Here is a 27,227-nt window from a genome sequence, read left to right as displayed (position 1 = left end):
TATGAATAATTTTCTAATTTTCTACTATTATAAATAATTTTCCATATAATTTATTTATAATTTTCTACTTGATGAATTTTCGTAATTTTTGGATATATTACTATTTTCGACATGACAAGTACCGTTGTTTTTGCTTAAAACCAAATATTTAAGAAAATTGATACATCAATTCTATCTTAACAAGCATAATCTGTTGTCTATTGTTTTGTTTTTTCTTCTTAACTATACTGCAAAATTATCCAACATTGTTTATTTCTACCCACATATTTTTTAATAGCTATTCATACAAGTTCATCTGCTCAGTAATTCCAGGAATAGCAAGTAAATAGTCACAAGACGTGAGGCTATATTTTCAGCTTAGAAAAGTAATAGAACAGAAATATCCTAATTTATAAACACAAAAACAACAAAACACTTCCACAAAATCTAAAAAAAAGCTTTAAATTTATATTCGTAGTAGTTGAAAATATTATCAAATTAATTTTATGTGAAAGGTCAATAGTTTTAAACAGCATAAATAATATTAAAAAATAAAAAAATTGACATTTTGCAGTGTTCTGTAAAAAAAAAAAAAAATCAAACAAAAAATCACACCAAACAACATAAGAATCCCTAACAGTTATCTCTACTGTTCAAAATTCCACACAGATTTCTGAATTTGACATGATACTTCTGAAGAAGGTTGAAGGTTAGATTGATCGAAACATTTTGAAAATAACACTCAAGATGAGAACAGTCGGCTGAATAATACAAATAATCTAAATTATCAATTCTCATCTCAAAAAATTCAGAGACAGGATATTTTATTAATTAAATATTAGCGGATCCTGTAGAAATTCCACAGCTGCATCTTTCATAGGTTATATATCACTGCTGGGCATTCTGTGGACGTTCGGCATGAATGGAGACTCCACAATATTATTGTAACCCTTTTGTAAAAACTGGAAAAATATTTAAGTAATCTGGTTAATGTAGTGTAAGAATATATCTGGTTATTACAGTTAATCTCTAAAGTCCTCATAGGAGTCTGTGACATATTTCCATTGTATAGACGCCCGATGCGAACGGAAATCCCACAGAACAGAACTACCCTCGGATCCTAGCCAAAAGACCAAGAAGGTATATTTTAGTTTTTTTTTTTACATCTTCGGTGGTTGGGAGATCCTATTTATTAAAAAGGAGGATAGAAGGTGATAACATGCTATGAACATTAAATTAGCATATCTATATATTAATTTAATGTTTGTAGTATGGTATCACCTTCTATCATTTGAATAATTTATAATCTGGAAACTGTGTTGCATATGTACATACATTAAAGCTACTACAGTATTAATATATAGATTATGTGTTGTTATTTGTTATTTCTTAAAATTTCTATTTGATAAAAACAGAAATAAATCATTTTGATAGGATTTTATATTTCTTTATCTTGATAAATCATAAGATTAATTAATAAATCATGAGATAATAAATTATGAGATTAATTAATAAATCATGAGATTAATTAACATTCTTATTCTGTTAACATATTAATTATTCGGTACTTGTGCAGAATTTGAATCAGACATAACTGTCTGCCTGGCTTTGCTCAGAACATGACGTCATGCGCACGGGTTTGATTGTAATCTAATGTGAGATGCCAATCAGCCAAAGGAGCAGACGATTTTGGGGGAAAAATATTTGAAAAAAGAAATCAATAAATTAAGTGGTGTATCAAGACAAAATATTAAGGGAATATCCCGGTTGTCTTAATTTAAATTAATTAAAAGAGAAAAAAAAAAGGGTTGCTCAGTCCCACCCTACAGGGAAAAAAATGTACATGAAAAGAAAACACAAAAAAAAAAGTTTACTCTACATTAGTTACAAAAAAAAAAGTTTACTTTACATTAGTTACAAAAACCAAGAAAAAATACAAAAAAAATAATAGATGACAAAGTGTTTTTTTTTGTTAAAAAAATATCAAAAACACACACACAAAAAATTTGACATGACAAAGTGTTTTTTTTGTTAAAAAAATATCAAAAACACACACACAAAAAATTTGACTAGCTTATTTTGTTTGACAAAAAAAATGTTTGAAAAAAAAACAAAAAACTTTTTTTCACTGAAAAAAATCGTTACAAGAATAAAACAGAAATTGTTACTGTAGGTCGTTGTTATTTTTTATTTTTGTTATTTTTTTCTGGTGATTTTATTATATTTACAGGTTTTCTTCCATATTTTCCTTGAGTAACATTGTTATGCCTTGCAAATTGGTGACGCGCGACAAAAGCCGGTGGTTGACGTCATAAGCTCAGTTAGTTATGGCTGGTTCAAATTCTGCACAAGTATCGATTATTCTAACACGCAAGCATTTACCTTTTATATAGTTAGAAAACAGTTCCATCAAAAGAAAATGGATTGTAGAAGTCGTTACATTAATGGTATCAGAGTTTATAATGAATGCTGATTAGAAGTCTTCCACAAGATTTATTTTAAACGAGCAGGGCTACCCGGTATTACTCAGGGGCAAATATTTAACATATTTCTATCAAAACTTCTACCTTTATCTTTCATTCTTTCTCCTTCCCCATTTTCTCCACATCCTCCTTTTCTCCTTTACCCAGCCCATTCCTCTCAAGCTAGACATACATGCACATACATAGACAAGCCTTCTTTATGTCGATTCTTGAAGGAATGAGTCGCCATAAGGGAAATAACTCCTTGATAAAAACAAAGTTACTCCCCTTGAGGAAATAAAAAAAAAATGGATAATTCATGCAAGAGATTACAATTTTCATCAGTCTCTTCGTAAAGAAGTCAGTGTCAGATACATAATTTTTAGATTAGATTCACATTGAAAGAAAAACAATTTTGTGTAGTTCTGTTGATTTGGATACGGTGCTAAAATCAAAAATACATTCATGAAAAGAAGAAACGTTATGGCTATACCCTGAAACAAGAAACGATTTCATGTTTAAACATTATACGTAAAAAAAAAAAAAAAAAAAAAAAAATTAAGACAAGCCGACAAGGAAATAGAGCTGAAGCACTCTTTAATCTTCTTGAGAAATTGATGTATTCTCTAGGTCGGCAGAATTTTACAAAGAAAATTAATAGATAAAACTGACAGGAAAACAATTAGAAAAATAAATGTGTGTGCGTGTGTATTAGTATTGGGATGATTAATCGGAATCGGGAAAATTGAAACCTTTTGAAGTATCACAATCAGAAATATGTGTGCTCATTTTCCAATGCCAAAAAACGATCCTTTTTAACTGGTTTGATTTGTTTTTGTTTAAAACAGAGAAAATTAATAGATAAAAAACTGGCAAGAAAACCATTAGAAAAATGTGTGTGTGTGTGTGTGTGTGTGTGTGTGTATATATATATATATATATATATATATATATATATATATATATATATATATATATATATTAGTGTCGGGATAATTAATCGGAATCGGGAATCTGAAAAATCAGAACATTTTGGGGTATTGGAATTGGAAAAATGTGTGCTCATTTTCTGATGCAAAAAAAAAAAAAACCAAAAAAACTTCATTTTTGTAGTAATGATGAAATAATAATTATTGGTTGATTTAAGACTACCAGTAAAACAAAAACCTATAGACCCACCTCCACAAGCATATTTATACATTTGTAAAAATATATGCATATATTACATCGGTTTTAATTCTAACACCCACTCTATATTTAGAAATTAAAAAAAAAAATTTAAATTGGTAATTGTATCAAAATTAGCCCATCAATACTATATATATATATATATATATATATATATATATATATATATATATATATATATATATATATGCGTGTGTGTGTGTGTTTATGGGAAAAATATGCTTATTCAATTATATTATATCAATGATATTTCTCATTTGATTTATACCAATCCTTTTATTTATGAAGTTTAAGAATTGAACGTTTTAACATACTGAAAAAAATAAACAGAAGATGAACAAAATCTTGGAATTTGTAATAGACATATTTATATAAACAAAATATATATTAGTGGTAAGACGATTCCAATAGAATTACTAATTCCATTCCAAATTTTTTATTCTGATTCTTTTGAAATCTCTATATTTTTAGCCATGGAGATTTTTTTTTGGGGGGGGGGGGGATTACTATAAAAGTCCATGTAATACATAAATATACAGGATGGAACGATAAATTTGTCACCCTAAAGAAAACAATACAGATTTTAAAACTTTTAGTGAAAAAAAATCAATTCAGGTAACTTGATTATGTAGTAGATCTGACATCTATTCAATGTAGCCGCCTTCAGCCTCAATCGCCACCTCAATACGGGTCTGGAACTGGGAGCATGCCTTTTCCATAAGCGCTGGTGGGAGCTTGACGTATACTCAGCGGATGGCAGTGATCAGGCTGGTTTTAGGGTTTGGTGGGGTTCTGTTGGTGATGTTCTCAGTGCTTGACCAAACGAAGTAGTCCGACAGGCTCAGGTCAGGAGAGGAGGGCAGTGAGAGAAGGGTACAAAGTCGTAGCCCCAAAGTCCTGCTGCCACACCCATGGTCTGCCAGCGGCCACCTGATTGCACCAGGGGATCACCAAACTCTTCAGCACATCCAGGTACATTTTGATGTTGACTTTCAAGCCAACATCAAAAATGTGAGGTGGCATGATGTGGCCATCACTTGAAATCACACCCAAAGACCATAACCATAGGTCGGAAACTTTGTTGAGCTGTGCCTTTAAGCATTGAACCATCTAGATTTGCATTTTGAGGGTGCTGGCAATGGTCCTGTTGTCATGACTTGGATCAGTAGAAAGCATGAGTTGTACAGCGGTGCATCTCCGATCTCATTCATTGAACAGTGTGTCACTTTCAGACATGATAGAAGGCTCCTATTGCTCTTGCAATTTATACACAACTGGCCAACTAGTAAATGGCCTGCAACAACAAAAAAAGAAATCTGGTTTTCATCAAACAGAAATGGAATCATGTCTACTTTTCTGGAGCGACCATTTTATCGTTCCACCCTGTATTTTTGCAAAAGTAAAAACACACTTGTAGATGTGTGTTTAGTTTTACTGATAATTCAAAATCAAATATTCATCATTTTATCATTAGTACCAGCAAGGGAAGATTAAGTTTTGTAATAAAAACAAACAAAAATGAACAATTAAAGCAATCATTTTTGGCATAAAAAAATAAGCACAAATTTTTCAGATTCTGATACCCTAAAAAGTTCCACTTTTCCAATTCCCATTAACTGTCTCAACTAATATGTATATTTAATTTCATAATTCTATATATTTTAAAATTAGAACTTATCAAGATAATAAAATGCTCAATATAGATAAAGCAATTGAAAAAATAGGAAAAAATGATGAAAAATAAAATTGATGAAATGTCCTTATCCTTGAAAATCCATGGGTTAAGTATTTTTAATTATTATAATTCTTTGTTTGAATTTTTGATGGATCAATAAATATTGTAATTTATTCAGTTTTTATTGTTCATCATCAATTTTTCCTATTTCTCTCTCTCTATATATATATATATATAAAATAAAAATTAGAAATAAAATTACCAAAATGATCCAAGATGGTAAAACTAAAGTATATTATAAATATTAAAGAATTAATATTCATAAAGTCATCTCAACCAGATGTAAAAGCTCGATAAAACCAAATAGGAGATAGAGCTAATAATAATGCAAATGGAAACTCAATTAACTTTCTTGGAGTTATATTTTTGAATTTTACCGTCATTGGATTATTTACCTTTCACCAGACTATCCATTCACGTGTAAGCACATTTTTCTTCACCATATTCCCTCTGCTTCACTTTTTGTTATCAAGTAAGATCTATGACTTGTAGTTTCATCAAATACTTTTGTATGCAAAATCCGATTCCGCATTTTCCTAATTCCTACCCTCTGATGAGAAGGAAAGTATTTCTTCGAAACTCCGTGGATTAAGGACTATCCACTTATCAAGTGTTTCCTTTTCAGATTAAATGTTTTTAACTCTTTTTCAAAGTGTTTTTTAACATGTTTTATTAGCTGTTTGCTCTTTATATATATATATATATATATATATATATATATATATATAGAGAGAGAGAGAGAGAGAGAGAGAAAGATATCAATAAATGAAAGATGAGCAATAAAAGTTCTATATGATTCTATATCATCACAACAATAAGGAAAATTAAGAAAGAAAAGAAACCTCTTTAGGCCAGAGCATTCTGAAGCTAAACACTTCTCATCTGAAGAGAAGGACTAGAATCATACAAAATGCAAATATATGATGATATAATAAAGTTATATATAACTTTTATTCATCTTCCATTTAATATTATTGCTTGCTCCTCCTAATAGTTTTGAGCTTTTCTTATCTCGATAAGTTTTGCTTTGTTAAAGATATATATTCCTTGATAACATAATTGTACATATGTAAGACATACCATCTATCAAATAAAATGATACAAATGTTATTTAAATATACTTGTGATATTTGAATTGTTTACAAATCATATATATCTCAAATTTTAGTGATTCAATAAATTAAAAAATTTATGACATGAAATGGTTAAATTTCAAATCAAAAGATTTTAATTATTCTATGTAAGACAAAGAATACGTTTGAAATATTATAACTCCTCATCCCATAGGATGTCGATGTCTACCATCTCTTTAGAGGAGAAAATATTAGCAAATAATTATTATGGTTTACACCTTATTTGCTAAAGTCAGTGAGACATGGAAAATCACAATTAAAAGTTTTTTTTTTAAGTATTTAAATATCATAGAGTAAGGGAAGTTAATGAAAAGGATATAAAAATTCACATCCAAATTGCATGGTAAAACCCAAAGTGAATGTCTTTGATAACAGTGGGTGAAGTGATCCAATCTGTATTTTGAATTTTATTCTGAAGTGTGTGTGTATATATATATATACACACACACACACATACATACACAAAATATTTCCTCAAATTTTTCCTCAAAATATTTCTAAAAGAACTGTTTGCATGAATTGTTTCTCTACTTATATTTTTATATTTTATGACTAAAACTCATAAAATTTTTAGTTTTATCTTATGCAATAACCAGCAAATGCATAGAAATGCTAATAGCATTCCTATCTGATTATTTTGCTAACAGTTTTTCCTTTGATGAGAAGAATTAGCATTCTTTGAAACTCTGCAGATTAAGGATTACCTAATTACCTTTTGGAGTATTTTGCCGAATAATAAAAACTAATTGTAAACTTCTATTTTACAACTTTGTATTTACTATGATATATATATATATGTGTGTGTGTGTGTGTGTCATCCACAGTTTCGTTGTATCACAGCTCTTCAATGTGGCTAGACTAGCAACTACCTCAAGCCAGGATTGAGGTTAGACCACCTAGGCGATAGTCGGAGGTTCTAATCGGTATGCTATTTGGCTGCTACTAAGGTGTGTATGTGAAATTACAATGATCAAACATTGTTCAAACGCGTAAGCTCTATTTGTTTACGCAAAGAGAATTGCTTTATACGCTAGCGGCAGTTTCTTATTTCCCTCTCCAATATGCTCAAGCCAAGATAGGGAGCATTTATAGAAAAGGGAAAAATTGTTTATCTGTTCCTTGATGTTTCATCGTTATTGCTCAACTTTCTCAAGATGACTAATCTGAAGCAAAGAAATATGTGATATGTCTATGACATGCATAGAATATTTTTATTTTTTTGTTGTTGCCATTGTTAAGAGCATAGACGTTAAAATTCCAAATGTATGGAGTGTCTGCGAAGTGGCATTTTTTTTTTTTTTTTTTTTTACATAGGCATCACCACTTATCAAGGCCCAGAGGCCACTCGAGGATAAGGGTTAAAGCGTGTACAGTAGTAAAATTGGACAATATAGTAATCGTTAGTAATGGAAATTCGGTAAATTTGTTAACTAAAGTAGAACAGCTTATCAAGAACTTGTTTACGTTGGACTTGAAGACAACCATATTGTAGTCAGCTGGAAAGCAGGAAAATGGTAGAGAGTTCCACAGGCGTGCAGTTCTAAGAAAGAAGCTTTGTTCATGGAATCTACATTTGGGTTTAGGCACAGTTAAAGAGGGGAATTATTGATAGTGTTTTCAACTAGACGAGTGTTTCTTGTGAAAGTTTGGCAACGCGGGGAGGGGGGGCATAGATTGGAGCTCAGTCGAGCACTTGTCATGAAAATAACGATAAAGCAGAGACAATTCGCAACATCTCTTCTGTGAGAAAGAGGTTGCAGGGAAGAGAAAAGGACATCCCCTACTAGGCTACAAAGTCTATTTTGAACTCTATCAAGGCAGGATAAGTCCTTTCCAGCAACTCCTGCCCAGATGTGGCAACAGTACTCCATCCTTGGACATACCTGGCTCTTATATACATAGAGAATTGCATCAGCAGTGAGATATCTACTGGATCGATAGAAGGATCCCACCATTTTTCCAGCGGCCTTGGCAATAGATTTGATGTATGTGTTCCATTTCAGATCAGGAGTAAAGGTCAAGCCCAGAAGCTTGTCAAGAATGCTTTTTTGTCTGTTTTTTTTCTTTGGTATCTATGTTTCTAGTTACTTGCCTTCCAACAAAGCCAAACTTAGATACTAGTTCGATTTTTAATGTGGGAAAAGTCTAGCTCCCCAAAAAGAGGCACACTGGATTGGAACAAAAATTTTAATTTTCTCAATTTAGAACGATTTCTCCTTCATTAATCGAGGACAGAAAGATGAAGTGTAGTATCAGAACAGACACTACACTTTACTCCTATCCAAAAAGCCCAGGATCGATGTTATGTACAAAGTTTTCTTGGGAATGTCATCTAAAAATAGTCTTGATCTAAATTTACACGTTGTTGGTTTATTATTCTATAATCGTAACATTGTTTAATTATATTAGAGCTTATAGCGAGTGCTGAGTTGTTTTAAACTAGCAGGGCTACCTGGTGGTACTTGGAGCAAAAGTTTAATATATTTCTATTAAGACTATTTCTCTACCTATCTCTATCTTTCTCCCTCCCGCTCCTTATCTCTCTTCTATCCACCAGCTCATTTCTCTATAATTGAACATACACGTGCATCTAAAAAATAAAATGGCCAAATAAAATTAATGACCTCTTCACAGACACATACACAAAAAAAGACTGGGTCAGTTGACCTCCAAAGAATACTTTTTAATAAATTTTAGATATTACTCATAAGGGCAATGCTGATTAAGAAAATACTAACTTTGTGGCTGTTTGTTTCATAATTAAAAAATTTTTTTTTTTACTTTCAGCTAAACACACAAACACAGAACTGTCATGTATATAATATATGAGCCTAGCTTATTTAAGGTTAAAGGAATGATCACCCCACATATTTTAAATGTTAATGTTTTGTTTTGAAAATGCATCAAACGTTGTTCACATCTGAGCTGGTACATAAACAACCACTAGTTTCTCTCTCTTAGACAAAAAAAAAAAATAAATAAAAATAACTTAATAGGTCCTACACTATCAAGTTTCAACCTCTATCTTATCACTAGCCTGGGTGTCCAAAATTTCCCGAGTGTTTGAAGGTGTGTATAGAGCAAAGAAAAAAGTGGTAGTAGGTAGGCAGGCTCAAATCCATACCATGAAGGAGAAAAAAAAAACGTGAAAAAATGTGACATCACCAAACCAGGGATGACTTTCGAAAATATCAGCAAAAAAGCGACCCCCTCCTTGTAGAAAAGTGCCCAGTTGAGGGTGAAGGAATTAAGGTTTTTAGCTAATTTTTCGATATTTGTTGTCTGAAGGGCCGAACTTCAAAACAATACTGATCTTGTGAAAATCCGTCGCCTCTGTCAAAAGTTTTAGGCAGACATACCTACATTTAAACAAACAGGTGAGATTTATATTATAGATTTTGCTTACTATATATATATATATATATATATATATATATATTTTTTTTTTGAGATCAGCTGAACTTGTGACACTGATGCACCTTAGATGTAAATATCCCCGATCAACCAAACAATCAAGAAAATTCCACCTCCTCACTGTGGTCCTTCCATACTACTCTGATAGCTCCTCTTTTGAACTGCTATCCTTTAGAATTCCCTCTCCATTTCCTCTTTTCCTAACTGTACCAATATGCAGAAATTTAAATGTAACATGTACATCTCACTGCACAAGCCATCATCACTTAGGATGTCGCTGTAGGTCTGGTCCTTTGTTCACAGTAGCTTAAACATAGGGAATATAATAAAAGCTTTCTTTTCCTTATTCCATAGAGTTTCAAAAATTCATACTTTTCTCTTCAGAGGTAACATAACCATCAGAGTAAAATAATACAGATTTTTTATTCTTCATCATTTAATTTTTTTTTTTTATATTAATGCTCTATCTAAAATATTGACCTTTTTTTTTCAATATAGGATATAATAGAAAATATTTGTATCTTCATATTATTTCATATATATATATATATATATATATATATATATATATATATATATATATATATATATATATATATACACATGCACATGATACATCTGTATGCAGCAAATCTGAACAAAATGCAAATTACTCAAGCCATTAGCTCAAGATGGAAGAAAGAATTAACAAATCAATTCAAGGGCTGGGCACTCTGTAGATTGGTGATCTTTTAAACGAACACATTTCAGGTTAAAATATTATTACATACTTACATGGCATGTCAAAATTAGTATGAATTACAAAAAAATAATCCAGTAGAGAAATAATTACAATTAAAAACAGAAGTTATCGAATTATTCAATTTTATTGTATATTTTAAAGTGGAAGAGTTGTGCGACCAATTTTGCATAACTGACTTATATCCCTTGACTTAAATTAAATTTTAAACAAAACATAATTGCAGATGAATTTTTATTTTTTTTTTTGTTTTGTTAAACTATGTCTAGTACATTTTCTACTGGATCATTTTTCTAAATTTTTGGAATTTTTACTAATTTTGACACAACATATTAGTATGTAATAATGTTTTCACCTGAAATGTGTTGGTTTAAAAAAAAAAAAATCACCAATCCAGACAAATACCAAGGATTGTTATATTTTTATGGTTGATCAAGCATTCGGGAATGCAGGTTATATTAATGCTGGATGATCACCATGCGTCCGTGTCTGCAAGTGTATTTGTAAATCTTAGCTGGTTTAGAAACAAATAAGAATTTATATACATATGGCATACATCATTATGGATTGTGATTATTATTAATGCATATGTAAATATATAGATAAAAACAAAAACAGATATAAGTAATACAATATTCAGCATTAAAAAATCTTTTCTTTTCTTTTTTTTTTTTTTTTTTTTTTAATCTACACTGTTAAAACTTGCCAGTTCAAACAATATCTAAAAACAACACATTTTATTTATTTATTTATTTATTTTTTCAAATAACAATAAACACACAGATATTGTCACTATTGTCACCATGGAGATGAACACATAAAAGCTGTGCATGCAACTTTAAATCTGTTGAAGGAATAGTCTGGAAGAACTAAACTTTGCATGGAAATAGATGATACAAATAATGAGTGGACAATCTTTTTATGCAAAATTGGATTCGTTCAATTACTGTGATGTTTTAGTACAATTTAGACCTTCGTCAGGTGAATGAATTCCAAGAAAAAAAGAAAACGTATTCATTCAGAAAAAACTCTGTAACTGAACAAAGTAAAATTGAATGAACATATTCATATATATGTGTATACATTACTAGGAAAATTTTCCACTATAGTCTTTACTTTCAAAGTTTCTTTTTTATAATGGTTTTATAATAATATCAAAACTACTGTATATCTATGACAAGCCTTAAGTTTCAAAATACCATGACATAAAGAGCATCTATAACTCCTCTTTATCTGTATTTTTCGTAATTTTCCTCTTCATTTTCCTTATTGTTCTGGTGATATAATCAAGTTATATATAACTTATATTCCTCAGCTTTCATTTAGTATATTTGTTTGTTCCTCTTAATCATGTTGAGCTTTTCTTATCTTGAAAAGTTTGGTTTTCTTAAAGATATATTCTTTCATAACATAATTGTGTGCATATATATATATATATATATATATATATATATATATATGTTGTTGTGCTTTTTTGGTTTTATTCAATTATTTACGAAAGTGCATTTTTACCTAAATGCGAGTTGGAAATAATTTTCCCTTTAACCAATTTGGTACCCCCACATGGGGAACGGTATATATATTATTTTTAAAATATAATTATCCACGTGTCAGTGGATAATTATATTATATATATATATATATATATATATATATATATATATATATATATAAAACTGTATGATATCCTTTTTCTATGACTTTTAAGCACCATTTAAATAACTTTTAAATAAAATTTTCAATATATGTGCTGATAAGCAAAATATTTATTTTATTCATAGCTGAACATTTTGCCAATTGCATTTCATTCCCTCTGATGATATGAGCCATTATTGAAAATCCATGGATTAAGAAAATAAATATAATTCTTCTCCATATATTCCTTGTTTCAAACAATAAATTCTTAACTTGAATATATATATATATATATATATATATATATATTTTAATCTACAGAATTTAACATTAATCAATACACTTTATACACTCGGGGTTTTTTTTTTATTCAAAAGTAATAGACTAGTGAATTCAACGAGGTTGTTAGATAGTGCTCAATAAAAAGAGCTAATAATACTTGTTTATTGTTATATAAACATGTTTACATCCCGCTGCTACAAACAGCAATTTGTTTCAATCAAACAACAGATATCATCAGGCAGCGACTTGACTATTCAAATGTTCAATGAAGATTATTCATTGAACATTTGAATAGTCAAGTCGCTGCCTGATGATATCTGTTGTTTGATTGAAACAAATTGCTGTTTGTAGCAGCGGGATGTAAACATGTTTATATAACAAACAAGTATATATATATATATATATATATATATATATATATATATACTTGTTTATTGTTATATATATATAAGGGGATCAAAGTATACAAGGATTCTCTAAATGGAGAATTTTCAGGATAATAAAAAGCTTAGCTTGCAGGTAGAGCTTATATATAAGAAGAAAATATATTGACAATAGAAAATATACACTAATGTACATAGATTTATTGATTAATTTGAAACAAAGGAATACAATACATTGTGTAGGATTATTATGAGAGCTCTTTATGCCAGGCATTGCGAAATCTAATACTTCTCATCAGAAGAGGAGGGAAGGTGCTAGATACAAGATATGGATGCGACGATTGGCAATAGGCATGTTAGGGGATCTTGTATAGGGGATATATCTATATAAGAAATTGGATAATAAAAATTACGGTTACCTCCCTTGAATATTCATGAAAATCTAATAAAAAAATTTTTTAAGTTATCCATTAAATGGCTTCAATCAATAATATTACAATCAACAAATCTATTGCATAGATATAAGAAAATAGGACAATAAAATTAAAAATAAATAACAGGGAATAATAATTTATAAAAAACTGTTTTAGAAATAGATATGCAATTGATCTAATTGAATTATTATAGATATATGGTATTTCAAAATATCACGTTGTGTCATTGAATTAACATATTTTGATGTTAATATACTTTGACTAGATGGACAAAACGTTCGTACTTATTCATTCATTTAAAAGCCAATTTTGCACAATAGGATTTTCCAGGTCATTGTTTATATCACATGGTTGATGATCCCCCTCCCTCATTTTCAGGTGTGAAGTGATATGTGCATATGTATGTGTAATAAAGAGGTTTCAGTATAGACAGGAATATCATCATTACATATCATACAACAAGGCTGGAGGATGATATTGGTGCTATAACTATTTGAAAAAAAAAGATGGAGGTGTGCAGGATTGAAGAGAAGGTGGGAGGATTTCTTGTTTTTTTTTTTTTTTTTTTTTTTAAAGGGGCGGGGGGTGAGTGGAGGAGATAAGGTGTGTCATGTGCAGAACAATGTCAGGTATCCAAGGAAGGCAGAGTCACTAGCAAAAGAAGGAAGCTCAAAAAAAAAAAAAAAAAAAAAAAAGATTCATTAGAGGAGTAGTAGTAACAGTAGTAGTAGTAATAGTAGTAGTATCGAAAAACAAAGCAGTAACTGAGGAAGGAGAGAGTAGTTAAAAAGAATGTAGTGGTCTCACTATTGTTGTAGCTATGGCAATTACCTTTCCCGGGAACAAGAAATACTGATAGATATAACTCAAGTAGTGATTTTTTTTTGAAAGAGTTAAAGTGGTTCTAAAAGGAAAATTGCACAACAAAATAATTTTTAGCTAAAGTCAAGATTTTTATTTATTTTTTTAATCCTTTGAGATAAATTTTCATAATTTGTGTATTCATTTTTTTTTTTGTAGACTTATCCTCATCTTCATAGTTATTGTTTCACCACATTTCGGCCAACTCATCCTTTGGCCTTCTTCAGGTGATTAACCATGATGGGATAGGAATGTTAAGTTTTGTAACTTATCCCCAGCAATTACTGCCTTCCATAGTTGTTGTCTAACCACGTCTTGATCAACTAATCCTCTGACTTGCTTGAATAGGATTGAAACCATTACACAAACATGCGGCCACAGCTGAGATTGAACTCACTACACAAGTTTGTAGTGTAATTCAAATCTTGTCTGTACCTGAATACTTGATGCTTTGCTAGAGTTATCAAGGGTATTTTTTATTGTGACGCCATCTCTAGATGGGTTGCCTATCACGGCTTAAGAGAGGCCCATCCACCCTCGAGAGAAGGATAGACCGCGCCAGTTTCTCAACCTGGTATTTTACCTCGCGGTAATTATCACCTGGAACTATAAAGATTTAACACCATTATCCAGTGTGTCATGGGCCTTGAAAAAGGCCAGAGAATGAGTTGTCCGAAACGTGGATGGACAACAACAATTATGAAGACAAGGGTAACAGTCATCAAAAAGAATGAATACACAAAGTGAAGATTATCTGTTCTTTTTTTTTTTTTTTTTACTTCTAGTTTCTGCTCCACTGACTGTTGGGACAGCAGTGACAAGCAAGATATGGTCCATTGTGATTAATGATTATCTTCCTCTCAGATAACATAAAAGCCCCTCTTTTTTTTTTCCCCCCTAATGTTAAGAATGGCTTTGTTGTCCACTTTACCATATCTAATTATCATATTTTGTCACGTCCAATCTTCTGACTGTGCTAGAAAATGTTTTGCCTTGGCTGTCTTTCACTGCTTCTAAAGACATTCAAACAGAAAATAACTATTATTTCATCCTATATGAAACATCCAACTTGTAACGGAAAGCAATTTTATGAGAAAGGAAAAAAAAAAATGGAAAATATCATTAATCAGGTCACTAAAACAAGTCCATAAATGGATCAATCATTTTAATGATAAATGGATCTTCATTTTAACGAAATTTACATCTACAGATCATTGCCGACTTATGACTATATGTTATATATTCGGGGCTATATAATTTATTGGTTACACTTTTATCAAATGCGTGCAAAATTATATACACACTCTTATTCCGTGGTTTTTGAAATAAAAGCAGACGAACTTGTTAAGTCAACAATACAAGTTTCTTTACATTTACCAACTGATGGCTTACGACAAGAGAGAGAGAGAGAGCAATGGAATGTGTTTGGTTGGTGGTGAGTCTGTGCGAGGTGATGGTAGACATGTCATCACACTAACTGCTAGTTGTCTCTGACTTGTAATTGAATTACGTCAACAATCAGATTTAACATCTGGCTTTGCCTAGATCCTTCATTTTTGTGTATACAATAGATCTGACATTTTCCCCAGTGTTGCCCATCACCGATGTAACATAGAATTGATTATGACCAACCAGTCATGACGCCCATGTTAAATTACTGTAAGAATGTTAGACTGTGTAACAATATTGTAGTCACTTTCAAGTCCTGAGTTATCAACATTTTTTTTTCTTCATTATTTTCATAATCAGCTTCAAGTCATATTACTCTTCATTATTTGTAAAATCATTGCATTCCACAGTCTTATGCAATATAACACCTAAGTTAGAACTGTATATATTTTACAAGCGAAAATAAGAAAATAAAAAGTATCACTGAGCAGAAATAAGATTTCTCTTATTTTAATTTCCTCAAAGGAGACAAAAAACTTTGTGCAATTTCATTCCTATTTCTGAAAAACTTTGAAGAAAAATTCAAACCACAAGAAACAAACAGACATGAATATTCTTCATCATAATGGCTACTCAGTGATTTAGTGAACAGCATCCACGGTGTGTGAAAGATGGGGGGAGTGGAACGGAGTGTAATATACATATAGATATATATACATAACTATCTCCACAGCCAAACAACATCGCAGCTCACAAGAGCCATGACAGCCAACAAACTGGACATCCAAGACTCAAGTTTCATCCTCACTTGATCCAAAACTTAGGATTCAAAACCCGAGCATATCTTGCATGTAAGGCAAGTGCTCTGCTACCTGAGCAAACCCACCACACACACAAATCAACTAACACAGATCAAGCAAACCGCATTGAAATTCAACCGTGGAACGGATCTACTTTGTCTCAAACAAGGGACGTGGTCATCCAACTAAGCTATAAGCCAAGCCGATGTCTCACAAGTAGGAATTTTATACTCCTTTGGACAATGTCATCCAACAAGCTAACCTAGCTTATAAATATATATATATATATATATATATATATATATATATATATATATATATTTTAAATTCATTTTAAACAAAGAATTTCTAATTTTTCTGAGGAGTACATGCACAAAAAGAGCTGGTATTGACATAATAATAATCGATTGTTTCTGCATAACAAAATAGATCTTGTGAAAATGACACTCAAGATGAGAACTGTAGTCCGATGAATCCAAATAATAGGAATGATCATCATCATCTTAAAAATTCAGAAATGTTTATATGTAATTATACTTGGGGTCGTGATTACCTATAAATGAATAACAAAGTTCTCATTTAGATAGCTCAATAGTGTAATACCAGAGGTATAAATATTTTTCTTTCAAAATACCACGTTAATAAGGATAAATATAAGGACAGAATACACAGGAAAAAAAAAAACGGAAACGTATCCGTTTTTTTTTTCTGTATATATGTGCGTATCTGTGTGTGTGTATGCCACTTTATACCTCTCTCTCTCTATATATATATATATACACTCATGAATGTGTAGCAATGATGTAAAAAAGGATGTAGCGTTTACTAGATATACGCAATGGTAAACTTCAATCTAATATAAATACCAAGTATTTATATATAGATAATTTAATTCCAACCAAATAAAAACGGCTCAATATGCAATAGAGAGTAGAGCTCATTATAAGAGAAAGAAAATTAAAACTGTAAGTTGAAATTTACAAGCAAAATTTATTGTTTGACGGAATACTCCAAACAATTTACAAAGTCCTTATTCCACGGAGTTTCAAAGAATGCTATTCTTGCTATTCGTCTTAACAGAGGACAGAAAGAAAGCAAATTATATTTGAAGCAATGCTAGAATTTGCTGGTTATAGCATTAAGTGAAACTGCAATTTAATTTTCTTTCTCATATATATATATATATATATATATATATATATATAAAATAAATAAAAAGTATATATATACTTTTTATTTATTTTCGCATAAACATTTAGGTATCACTACACATTCATGAGTATGTTTCAGTCAACTAGTTATAACTAACTAGAGACATCAGGCGATACTGCTTTTACAAAAGTCAAGTTCTTAGTGAACAACTGATGATCTGTTCTCTTTACAACAATTTAATTTAAGGTCTCTTGTTTGTTTTACCATTGAATTCACTTTTATAATTGTGAATTTTCTAGCAGTAAGTCAGCTTATGCAAGTTTGCGATACATCAAACTTAGTATCCCTAGAAATTTAAACTGCATTTTTAAATTTTGTTTTTATTTTTCACATAAAATGCTCAAAGCTTCTTTAGACTAATATATATATATTTTTTTTTTTTTTTTGAGGGAATTAGACTTAGAGTCTAAAGGGCAGAGTTTATTTTAATGTACTAGTAAATGTATTAATACTATTTAAAAGAAAACAATGGTCATTGTACTTTAGATATATAATAAGCTGGATAGGTATAGATATCGACAGGTAATACAATATATATCTATATATAATTTATTATATGAGAAGGGCAAAATAGATTCAGTGATTGATATAATAATGAAATGAATAATTTGTTATGAAACAGTTACTTTCAAGAACTGTGTCAATGGAATTAAAGGAATAAATTGTAAGATGGTCAATTTCATGAAATTTGGAATATAAACTTTTGTCATTTATTTGTTATATATGTATATCTTATTGATTAAAAATCAAGTGATTTACTGTGAGTGATGAACAATATGTGCAAGTCCGCAATAAAAAAGTGAATACATGATTTTATATAGCATGAAGGGCTTTAGTGTAGTGAAAGTATTTATACTAAGTGAAAGCATTCATAGAAGATAGTCAAATACAATTACGACTTGAAATTCTAAAAAAATAATTCATTTTTGTCAGTCAATAATGTTATCAGATGACAAATAAAAATCAAATATTTTTTATGCAAATTCATTTTTAGCAATAAACTAATTTCCATAATAGTTCTTGTTGTATGTAATAGAATCTCCTATATGAACTTACTACTATAGAGGACTATAGAAAGTGAGCACTACATTCACTGCTATCTTGCTTTGGAGATTAGTAATGTTTTATTAACACCTGTCTATCCATTATTGTACTCTCTATTGCAATAAAACTTACTTTATTCTACTATCACTGGTCTATTGTAACCCATTTCAAGGATAAGCAAATAGCTGTGATCAACGAGAACTTTATTTTCTATATTTTTATTTTTTACTGAGATGGGACACTGCTTATTGACATGCTCCTAACATGCCATCTTTTCTGAAGGGAATTCAAATGAGCAATTTCAACATACATAAAATTTGGTTCTTCTCCAAAATTACCTGTAAAAATGAAGAAAAAGCTGTATGATATAGCAATTGCAAAACAAAAATATCATTCTAAAAATCACATACATTGTTCCAGTAGTTTTATTTTTAAAGTGAAGAGTGGCCATCTTGTCTACCTTTTAAAAAATCTAACAGAAAGAAAATAAAAAACAAAGGGAGATAACTAAGCCATAATTCATAATTGAGATTTATATTGTAATGCCTACGAATTCCCATTAATCACTTAAAAATCATTTTCTTTATAAAAAAAAAAAAATAAAACTACTTGATCAATTTACGTGATTTTTGAACATGATGTTTTTGTTTTGTCACAAGTATGTACGTCATACAGATTTTTTTTTTTTTTTTTTTTTTTTAATATAAAGGAGGATTCTGGACAAGAACGTAAAATTTCACCAAGATGAATCTGTTTCACCTTATTATCCTTTTATTTAAAATTAAAACGATAATAGTCAGATGTTGGGGAGGGGGGTTGGCAGAGTATATTTTACATACAAAACTCTCCGCCATTCGGCAGCTATTAATCTAGTTCAAAGTATTCGCTTTAAATGTGATAACCTGCATTGCATATCTTTAACATAAATTAATTGAAATTTGGAAACAGTTTAGATTATCTCCCTTGAAAATTAATGGGCATAATATTTCAAGAAAGATTTTTATAATTTATCTTCATTACTAGTAAGACCTGTGGAAATTCCACGGAATGAAAAATAGATTTAATCAACAAATATGTTTTGATAAAGCTGATGTTTTTCTGGACAGCAGAAAAATTAGTTTTATAGATATAAATATATACATATATACATTTTATTTATTTTTTCCAACATTATATGTTTGTATATATCAATTAACGAAATCTACAGTAGCGTTTCAAAAAAAAGTAAATAAACGTGTGTGTGTGTGTGGGTGGGTGGGTGCGTACGTACAGACAAATCCAGACAATCTAGACCCACAATAAATACATAAGTCCAAACTCTTGGGAAAGACATTCTAATTCACACCCACTTTGCTTATCATCTACATCTACTCATCAATCTCCAGCTGTATATGTGAACACGTCCATAAACGTGAGTGCGCGTATCTTGTGTATGTATATGTACGTGAAAAAGCATTTGTGGTAGTGCGCGAGTGTATATACATGTATGTTCACATATACGAGTGTGTTCGTGGGGTGGCGTGGAAGGACTTGGTTTTGAATAGAGGCCACACAAGTTGCTGACCATTCCAAGTCGAAAATGCTGGAAGAGTCATATTCAGATAGATCTTTACCTTAATGGCTATACCCGTGCCCCTCCCCCCGCTGCTAACTCTGCCCGCTCACTCATGTTTTCTATCATTCACACTGAGGAAGATCGAAGGATCGGTCGAAAATTATGTGCTTTTGAAGGAAACATTCTTGTTTTTTTCAAAAGACTTTTTGTATTCCTACACGTCAACACACAGGAAATAAATACAGAAAAGATATAAACATTCATATATATATATAGTATAAAGATATTCATTTTCAAATATCATATATTGTGATAATGGTATTCAAAAATGAGGCTAAATAAACGGGAGGTCACGCTTGTCCAGGATTGCAAGATTGGAGTTTTTTTTTAAACCCAAATTTTGTGATTTTGACCTTTTTTTTTAAGCAGTTTGGCATCCAAAAATTGTATTTGGCCTTTTTCAAAGCGTAACGTATGAATTAACTAAGGAAGGTACAAGCAGAATAAAGTATAGATAAAAAGTTTTAGCAAGACAATTATGTAAATTAGGCAGCGTTTGGATCTTTGCTCTCTATTATACGGATACAAAGTTTTAAAAAACTATATATAATAGTAACAAGGCAAATCAGTTCCTTTGCTTTTTTTTCTGACATTTATATATCCCCTGTGCATATACTTTCTTTTTTTTTTATTACGTTCTTCTGATCGTCCTTTTTTTTATTTAATAATCATTGAAAAGTTTTTGCGGTCTTATTTTAATTAAGAATAATTGAAATTAGTCTGTTTTTTTAAATACTGAAAACATTTTTGCACTCTTTGTTAATTTTTATTGTATATTTTTCAATAATGTCCTTCTCTTATATTGTATTTCATTAAATCACTTAATAGAAATACTGAAGAACAATAAAAGCGGAGGAACTGATTTGCCTCGTTACCGCTTCTGGTAGCAGACACACCAGAAGTTAGGAAGTATGTTAGCCGACTATGACCCTTATTGTTTGTTTATTTGTGCTCACCACCCTATCTTTTTTTCTTTTTTTAAATTGGGAATCATCAATAGGGCTATGACAACAGAATGTTCTTATCATTGTTTTGACTCTCGAGTATATATCCGACACAGTTAATCGATCGAGAACCACATCACTCTATTAAACAAAAGATATTAATTGATATATACTCGAGAAACAAAATAATGAAAATAATATTCTCTTGTCATATCCCTAGTCATCACTTATCAAGGCCCGAAGGCCATTCGAGGATAAGGGTTAATGAATGTAAGGTAGTAGTTTAGTAATCGTTAATGGTGTAGATGGGTAGAATTTGATTATTTATGAGGACAGCTAAACAAGAATTTGTTTACATTGAACTTGAAGGCTACTATGTTGTATTCAGCTGGGAAGCAGGCCAGCAGAACAATGTTCCACAGATGGGTAGTTCTGGGAATACTGTTCCACTGGCCTGCTCCCCAGTTGAATATAACATGGTAATCTTCAAATCCAATGTAAACAAGTTCTAAAGGGTTACTCTAGGGCCAAATGATGGATTTTTATTGAAGTGTTTTAGTTTATGGAATCATTTTAAGCTTGCAGATACGTTTCTGGTTAATGTAACCTTTCTGGTTTGAAGAACAGAGGTGGGTATTATTCTAGTTTTAGATTTTCCAGGACAGTCTAATTGTTTTTAGGAAATTTATTATATCTTTTATTTATGCAGTGCTGAATAGTTTTTCTAGGTTGTTTACTTGGAAGAACCAGGATCTTATTTCAAAGTTTTTGCATTCAATTAAAATGTATTTAATGGACAGAAGTTTGTTGCATAGCATCTAAAAAGCGTGTAAATATTGTATTCATTCTTTTAACAAAAAAATTTTTTTTCCTCAATTATTTATAATTTTTCTTATCAGTTACTAAGAAAAATTATAAATAATTAAAAAAAAAAACAAGAAAAAAAATTTTTTTTGTTAAAAGAATGAATACATTTAGTATTTAATATTTTTAAATGGTTACCTCAAATTAACAAAAAAATAAAATTTAGAGGCAGAAAATTTTAAAAAAAAATAGTTTTAAGAGACATGAGGAGTCAATTAAGGGGGTGATAATGCTTAACATGAGACCACTGCAAACTGATAACTGATCTGTTGGCACGGGGACAAGAGGGAGTGGCAGCAGCATAGAAATGGCAGCATCCAGCCATCCGCGGTCAGCCAGAAAAACAACAATGAAGATCAACAAGACGATGATGATGACGACAACATTAACCACTTGCCGTCCACTTTCTACTTACACTTGAACCGTCGTTCGCTTTTGATATAAGCCTTCACCTAAGTTTTCCACAAAGTAATCCCTAAAATGAATCAGGTGATAAGTTCATGGTGCAGGAAAGAGTGGAGGGGCAGTGAAATATATATTATATACAGCAGTAACAATACTAAAATACTTACCTTTAGAAGCAGGGGAACATCAGAGCGAGATGGTTGGAATCAAAGTTTTAAAAACAGCTTCTCCTATCAGTCACAATGTTTGTACAGTTGTTTACACCTAAGTTTGAAATACCATTTTAATTTGTCTGTCATGCTTAAATTTGAAATAACATTTTCGTTCATCTGCCACGCTTATGTTTGAAATACCATTTTCGTTCGTTTGTCATGCTTAAGTTTGAAATACCATTTTCATTTGTCTGTTAAACATAAATTTCACTAACATTTTTAGGTAGATAAACATATTTCAATATAAAAGGCTCTGTTGGCTTGTCACAAACAACTTTCAAATAGAGTTTTCATGACCAAATGTGCAAATTGATAATGTGCACTTTAAGAAGTACCTGTTCTGGTTTGGGAGTCAGATGATTTTGGTCAGTTGACTCGCCACCTCTGCTGACTGTGCTCAAGAATCATCTTTTGATGCGTGTTTATTTATGAAGTGGGGAATATGGCAATACGACAACATTTAAGTGGTTAAATGTGAATTGGGCAAGAAAGAAAAAGAATTTTTAAAGTTGGGAAAAGATGGGGGGGTAGTCATTCAAAAGATTGAGATTGAAAGAAAAAAGATTCCGAAGAAAGAAAAGATTAATAAAAAAAAATATGGTTAACAGTTGTGATAAAAATATGAGGAAACACATGTTATTAAGAAAAAAAAAATGACAAGAAGAATTCCAATTTCTTTCTTGTAGAACATTTCAGAAACAATAAATTCAAAAGTGGACTTATTTTTTTTATCCTCTGAAAAGAAAAAAATTAAATGAATAAAAATAAGATAAATTATTAAAATAAACCCGTTTTATATTTGTCCAGTTCGTACAGATTTTGAATATCCATTTTCAAGGACTTTTCAAAGTTTTTCCAAGCCTTCTCCAGACAAAATTCAAGTTTTCCAAACAAAATTTGATATATAAACAACGATATAATAAACCAAAAAACCTAATTAACAACAGGAAAAGTTATTTTCATTTATCTTTTTATTTCATAAAATAGTTTCAAACATCACACTTATTTATATGAAGTTCTAACACGCAACAAAACTGATCACCTATTTACAGCTTTCATTCGTTTTGTGTTCAGTGCCAACCATGTGTGATTTGAAGACACTTTCACCCATTTTGACATACACAACAATCATATTTACATTTGTTGTAGTTGTTTTACTTTAAATTTTGAATTTCCAGTATTGTGAATACAAGTATTACGTTCCTGTAGCACAAAACTACCTATACGGGAAACACCAGGTAGTTTCCTGATAAAGGAATGTAACTCTGGTATCCACAATAATATGATGCCATTTCACAATAATGTATTTAGATTTTATTTTCAATATTTTAAAAATATTTTTATTAATACTTAATAAATAATTTAATAGTATTTATTTCGGCTTTATTTTTAACTAGCGGGGGATACCCGGTGTTGCCCGGGTGTTTGGAGGTAAATCAAAACTCCATTGGGGTTAAAATTAAAAGGTGAGTATAAGGATCGAACCCGAACCCTTGAGGAAAAGTTGGAAATTAAAGTTTGAAAAAAAAAAAAACGTGCGATGTTAACCATTGGGCCACCACGACATACTAACGGAAACATGTTTGAATTTATTTAATTACTTAGAATTTGCAGGTGCACGTGACTTAATGAGGTCAACTTTGACTGCGGGTTTTTTATTTTTATTTTCCCAAGATGCTGGGGAAGGGGGGGAACAGCTTCCCTTGTCCAAATTGAATAGCAATTGTTTGATATAAGGAAAATATTTCCACATTGATCAAAGCTGATTGCTTTCGGACATTTCCGGCGATGGCGACCAGGAAAATACTGCCAGAATTAGTGTCTCTTTTATTATAGGAAAAAGCCTAATCCACAAGTAGCGAGCGAAAACTGTTGAATATTTATCTTCCCGAAGTCGAGCAAATTAAATAGACAGGCGAGCTCCGTTGTTAACTCAGAGATATTATGATTTATAATACGTGATATAAAAAGTTTTAAGAAGTTGTGAGCCGACCAAGCGCTTCTCTGAAAAAAGCCTTTCTTGGACATACACAAAAAGCGAACATACATACACACATTTTCACTTTTATATATATCGACAAATTTTTACTGGACATAAAGAATACGATTTTCAAGGCCTTTTCAAGACATTTTCCATATTTTCAAGGATTTTTCAAGATAATGATAGAAACAAGAAACAACAAAATTCAAGAATTTTTTAAGTCGGTAATAAACCCTGATTACTTACTAGCAGGGATACTTTATGTCGTACGGGTTTGCATCGTATGCAGCGGTATAGTCAGAAGAGTTTACTTTAAAATCAATGTTTATATTTATAGATTAGATTTATATACGAGGAGTGTTCCCGGCATTAATGCCTCCTATTTTTTTTTATTCTGACGAAATGGATCAGAGGGGATTGCAAATTTAATCGTTATGATGACTGAACTTATGCATTTTGGAACTGAAAGTTTCATCTCTCTGTTGCAGATATTGACGGTGTGAGATTCTAAGAAAACAACCTGGATATGTGTAGGAAACAGATGCGTCATCAAATTTCTTTATGCAAAAAAAAATTGAAACAATCACCCTTCTACTGGTGCTTGTTGAAAACGTTTGCAACGCCGATGCAGTTGATGTCAGCATAGTTAGAAGATGGGTTCATCAATTTCAGAGTGGCGACAAAGATGTGAGTAACAAAGCGCCCATGCACAGCCACCATCTCATCACTGGCAAAAGAGCACCGAGAATGGTGGTGACTGTAGAAATATAAATTCTGAAACACAATAGGTCACTCGTTTTAATGGTATCACTCCTTTCTTTGTAGCTCTTCAACTTTTGTTGTTTTTTTTTTCAAGTTAAAAAAAAAAATAGGATACATTACTTCTGGAATGACCCTTGTAAATGAATTACTTAATTAAACGTTGGAAAAGCCATTAACTCCCTTAAGGGGATAACTAAAAACTAAGAGTTATTTCCATTATGTTTGTAGGTAAATTATATGTATGAATACATTTACGCTTCAATTTTGTCTTCATATTAAGAAATAGAAACACACACACTCGTTCATTATATATATATATATATATATATATATATATATAATAGAATTGTAGAAGGCGGTACAATGCAGGAGTAACGGAAAGACACAAGCTGAAGCAGGTGATAAATTTATTAATACAACTTATAAATACATGTGTACATATTCATATTTCATATACGCAGTCACCTGGGAAAGTCGGTCTGGTGGTATGTCCGTGTAATATAATATTTCGAGAAAGATCTCTTCGTCAGATATTTACTTGACTTTGACAAACATGCTACACCCACCTCTTATCCCTTAGTCTGATTTATAAGTTGTATTAATAAATTTCTCACCTGCTTCAGCTTGTGTCTTTCCGTTACTCCTGCATTGTACCGCCTTCTACATATTTCATTTAACTACATACTATACAATGCTTCAAGCAAACTACACCCAACTCTTATATATATATGATATTCATAGGTACTTAATTTCCTTCCGTTCATGCGTGAATTGCTGGTGAGCTGGAGGAAAGCCACTAACATACAAAGTCAGAAGTGGTTTTGTTGACTCGGATTGAATCTCACTATTAGAAGTAATTATCACTTCTTAAAATGATTATTGAATAAGCATGAAACACTTGTGTATGTAGGTAGAAAAATAATTGTTAATATTTATTGTAAAATATATACGAGCGAGAGATATCTAGAGAGAGAGATGAAACAGCTAGAGATACAAAAATGTCTAACATACTAAATATACCAAAATTTTTTCACTTACATTTTATTGTATTGAATAATAAAAAAAAAGTATATTCTGATTTAATTTTATTAAAAAAAAAACAAATTAGAGGGCAGAATTGAAACTACACAACTGATGTTGTTAGTCTAATTCATTCCCAATCAAGCAATTCAGACAAGTTAAGCCATCTTTTCAAATAACACTCATAAATTTCAATTTTCAGGTGCAAGATGTTAAAAAAGAGCCCATAGATTCCTTGTGTGCTTAGAGTATCAGGAACACTTCCATCAAGTTTCTAGGAAAACTCTACATGTATATAAACTGCTATACTTTAGCTACACTCTCTAAACTGTCTATCTATAAATGGGCAAACAGACGCACGTACATAATCCACTTTATTATATAGATAAAGAAAATATCACATTCAACATTTTGTTAATAAAGGCTTATGGTTGGTTTGGTTGTTTATCGCATATCAACCTCTTTTAGTGCCGAATCCAATAATTTTGAAAAAACTTGATATTTTTCAATTTCTTTATATCTTCAAATATTTATTCATGGTGATTGATTTGATTTGTTTGTAAAAAAAAACAAAAAAAAAAACAAAAGACCATGATTGAGTTTTGCAAAGAAAAAAAAAAAAAAAAAAAAAAAAACTAGCATCAATGTTTGCTGCATTTTTAGTCAGGAAGCCAATCCCTAACCCCTAACAGGTATTAGGTTTGTGCAAAAATAATGTCGTTTTTTATCAGATA

At 30.8% G+C, this 27,227-nt stretch overlaps 1 protein-coding gene across 5 annotated transcripts in view; it reads right to left on the bottom strand.

Annotated features, from left to right (window-relative positions):
- Positions 1 to 27,227, bottom strand: part of LOC145241543 (exocyst complex component 1-like) — a 128,817-nt gene that overhangs the window by 44,990 nt on the left and 56,600 nt on the right. For 3 of the 5 annotated variants that reach the window (XM_080104604.1, XM_080104603.1, XM_080104605.1), the window contains one exon: positions 22,529 to 22,588. The exons of the other annotated variants lie outside the window; for them this stretch is intronic. In XM_080104604.1, the coding sequence (XP_079960730.1) occupies positions 22,529 to 22,588 (60 nt within the window). The remainder of the gene's footprint in view (positions 1 to 22,528; positions 22,589 to 27,227) is intronic. 5 annotated transcript variants of the gene reach the window in all.

This window comes from Euprymna scolopes, chromosome 20 (assembly GCF_053919585.1).
Source record: "Euprymna scolopes isolate OS-2025 chromosome 20, ASM5391958v1, whole genome shotgun sequence".
In the NCBI taxonomy this organism is placed as follows: domain Eukaryota; kingdom Metazoa; phylum Mollusca; class Cephalopoda; order Sepiida; family Sepiolidae; genus Euprymna; species Euprymna scolopes.
Note: the sequence above shows the minus strand (reverse complement) of the source record. Positions and strands in the feature narration are given on the sequence as shown.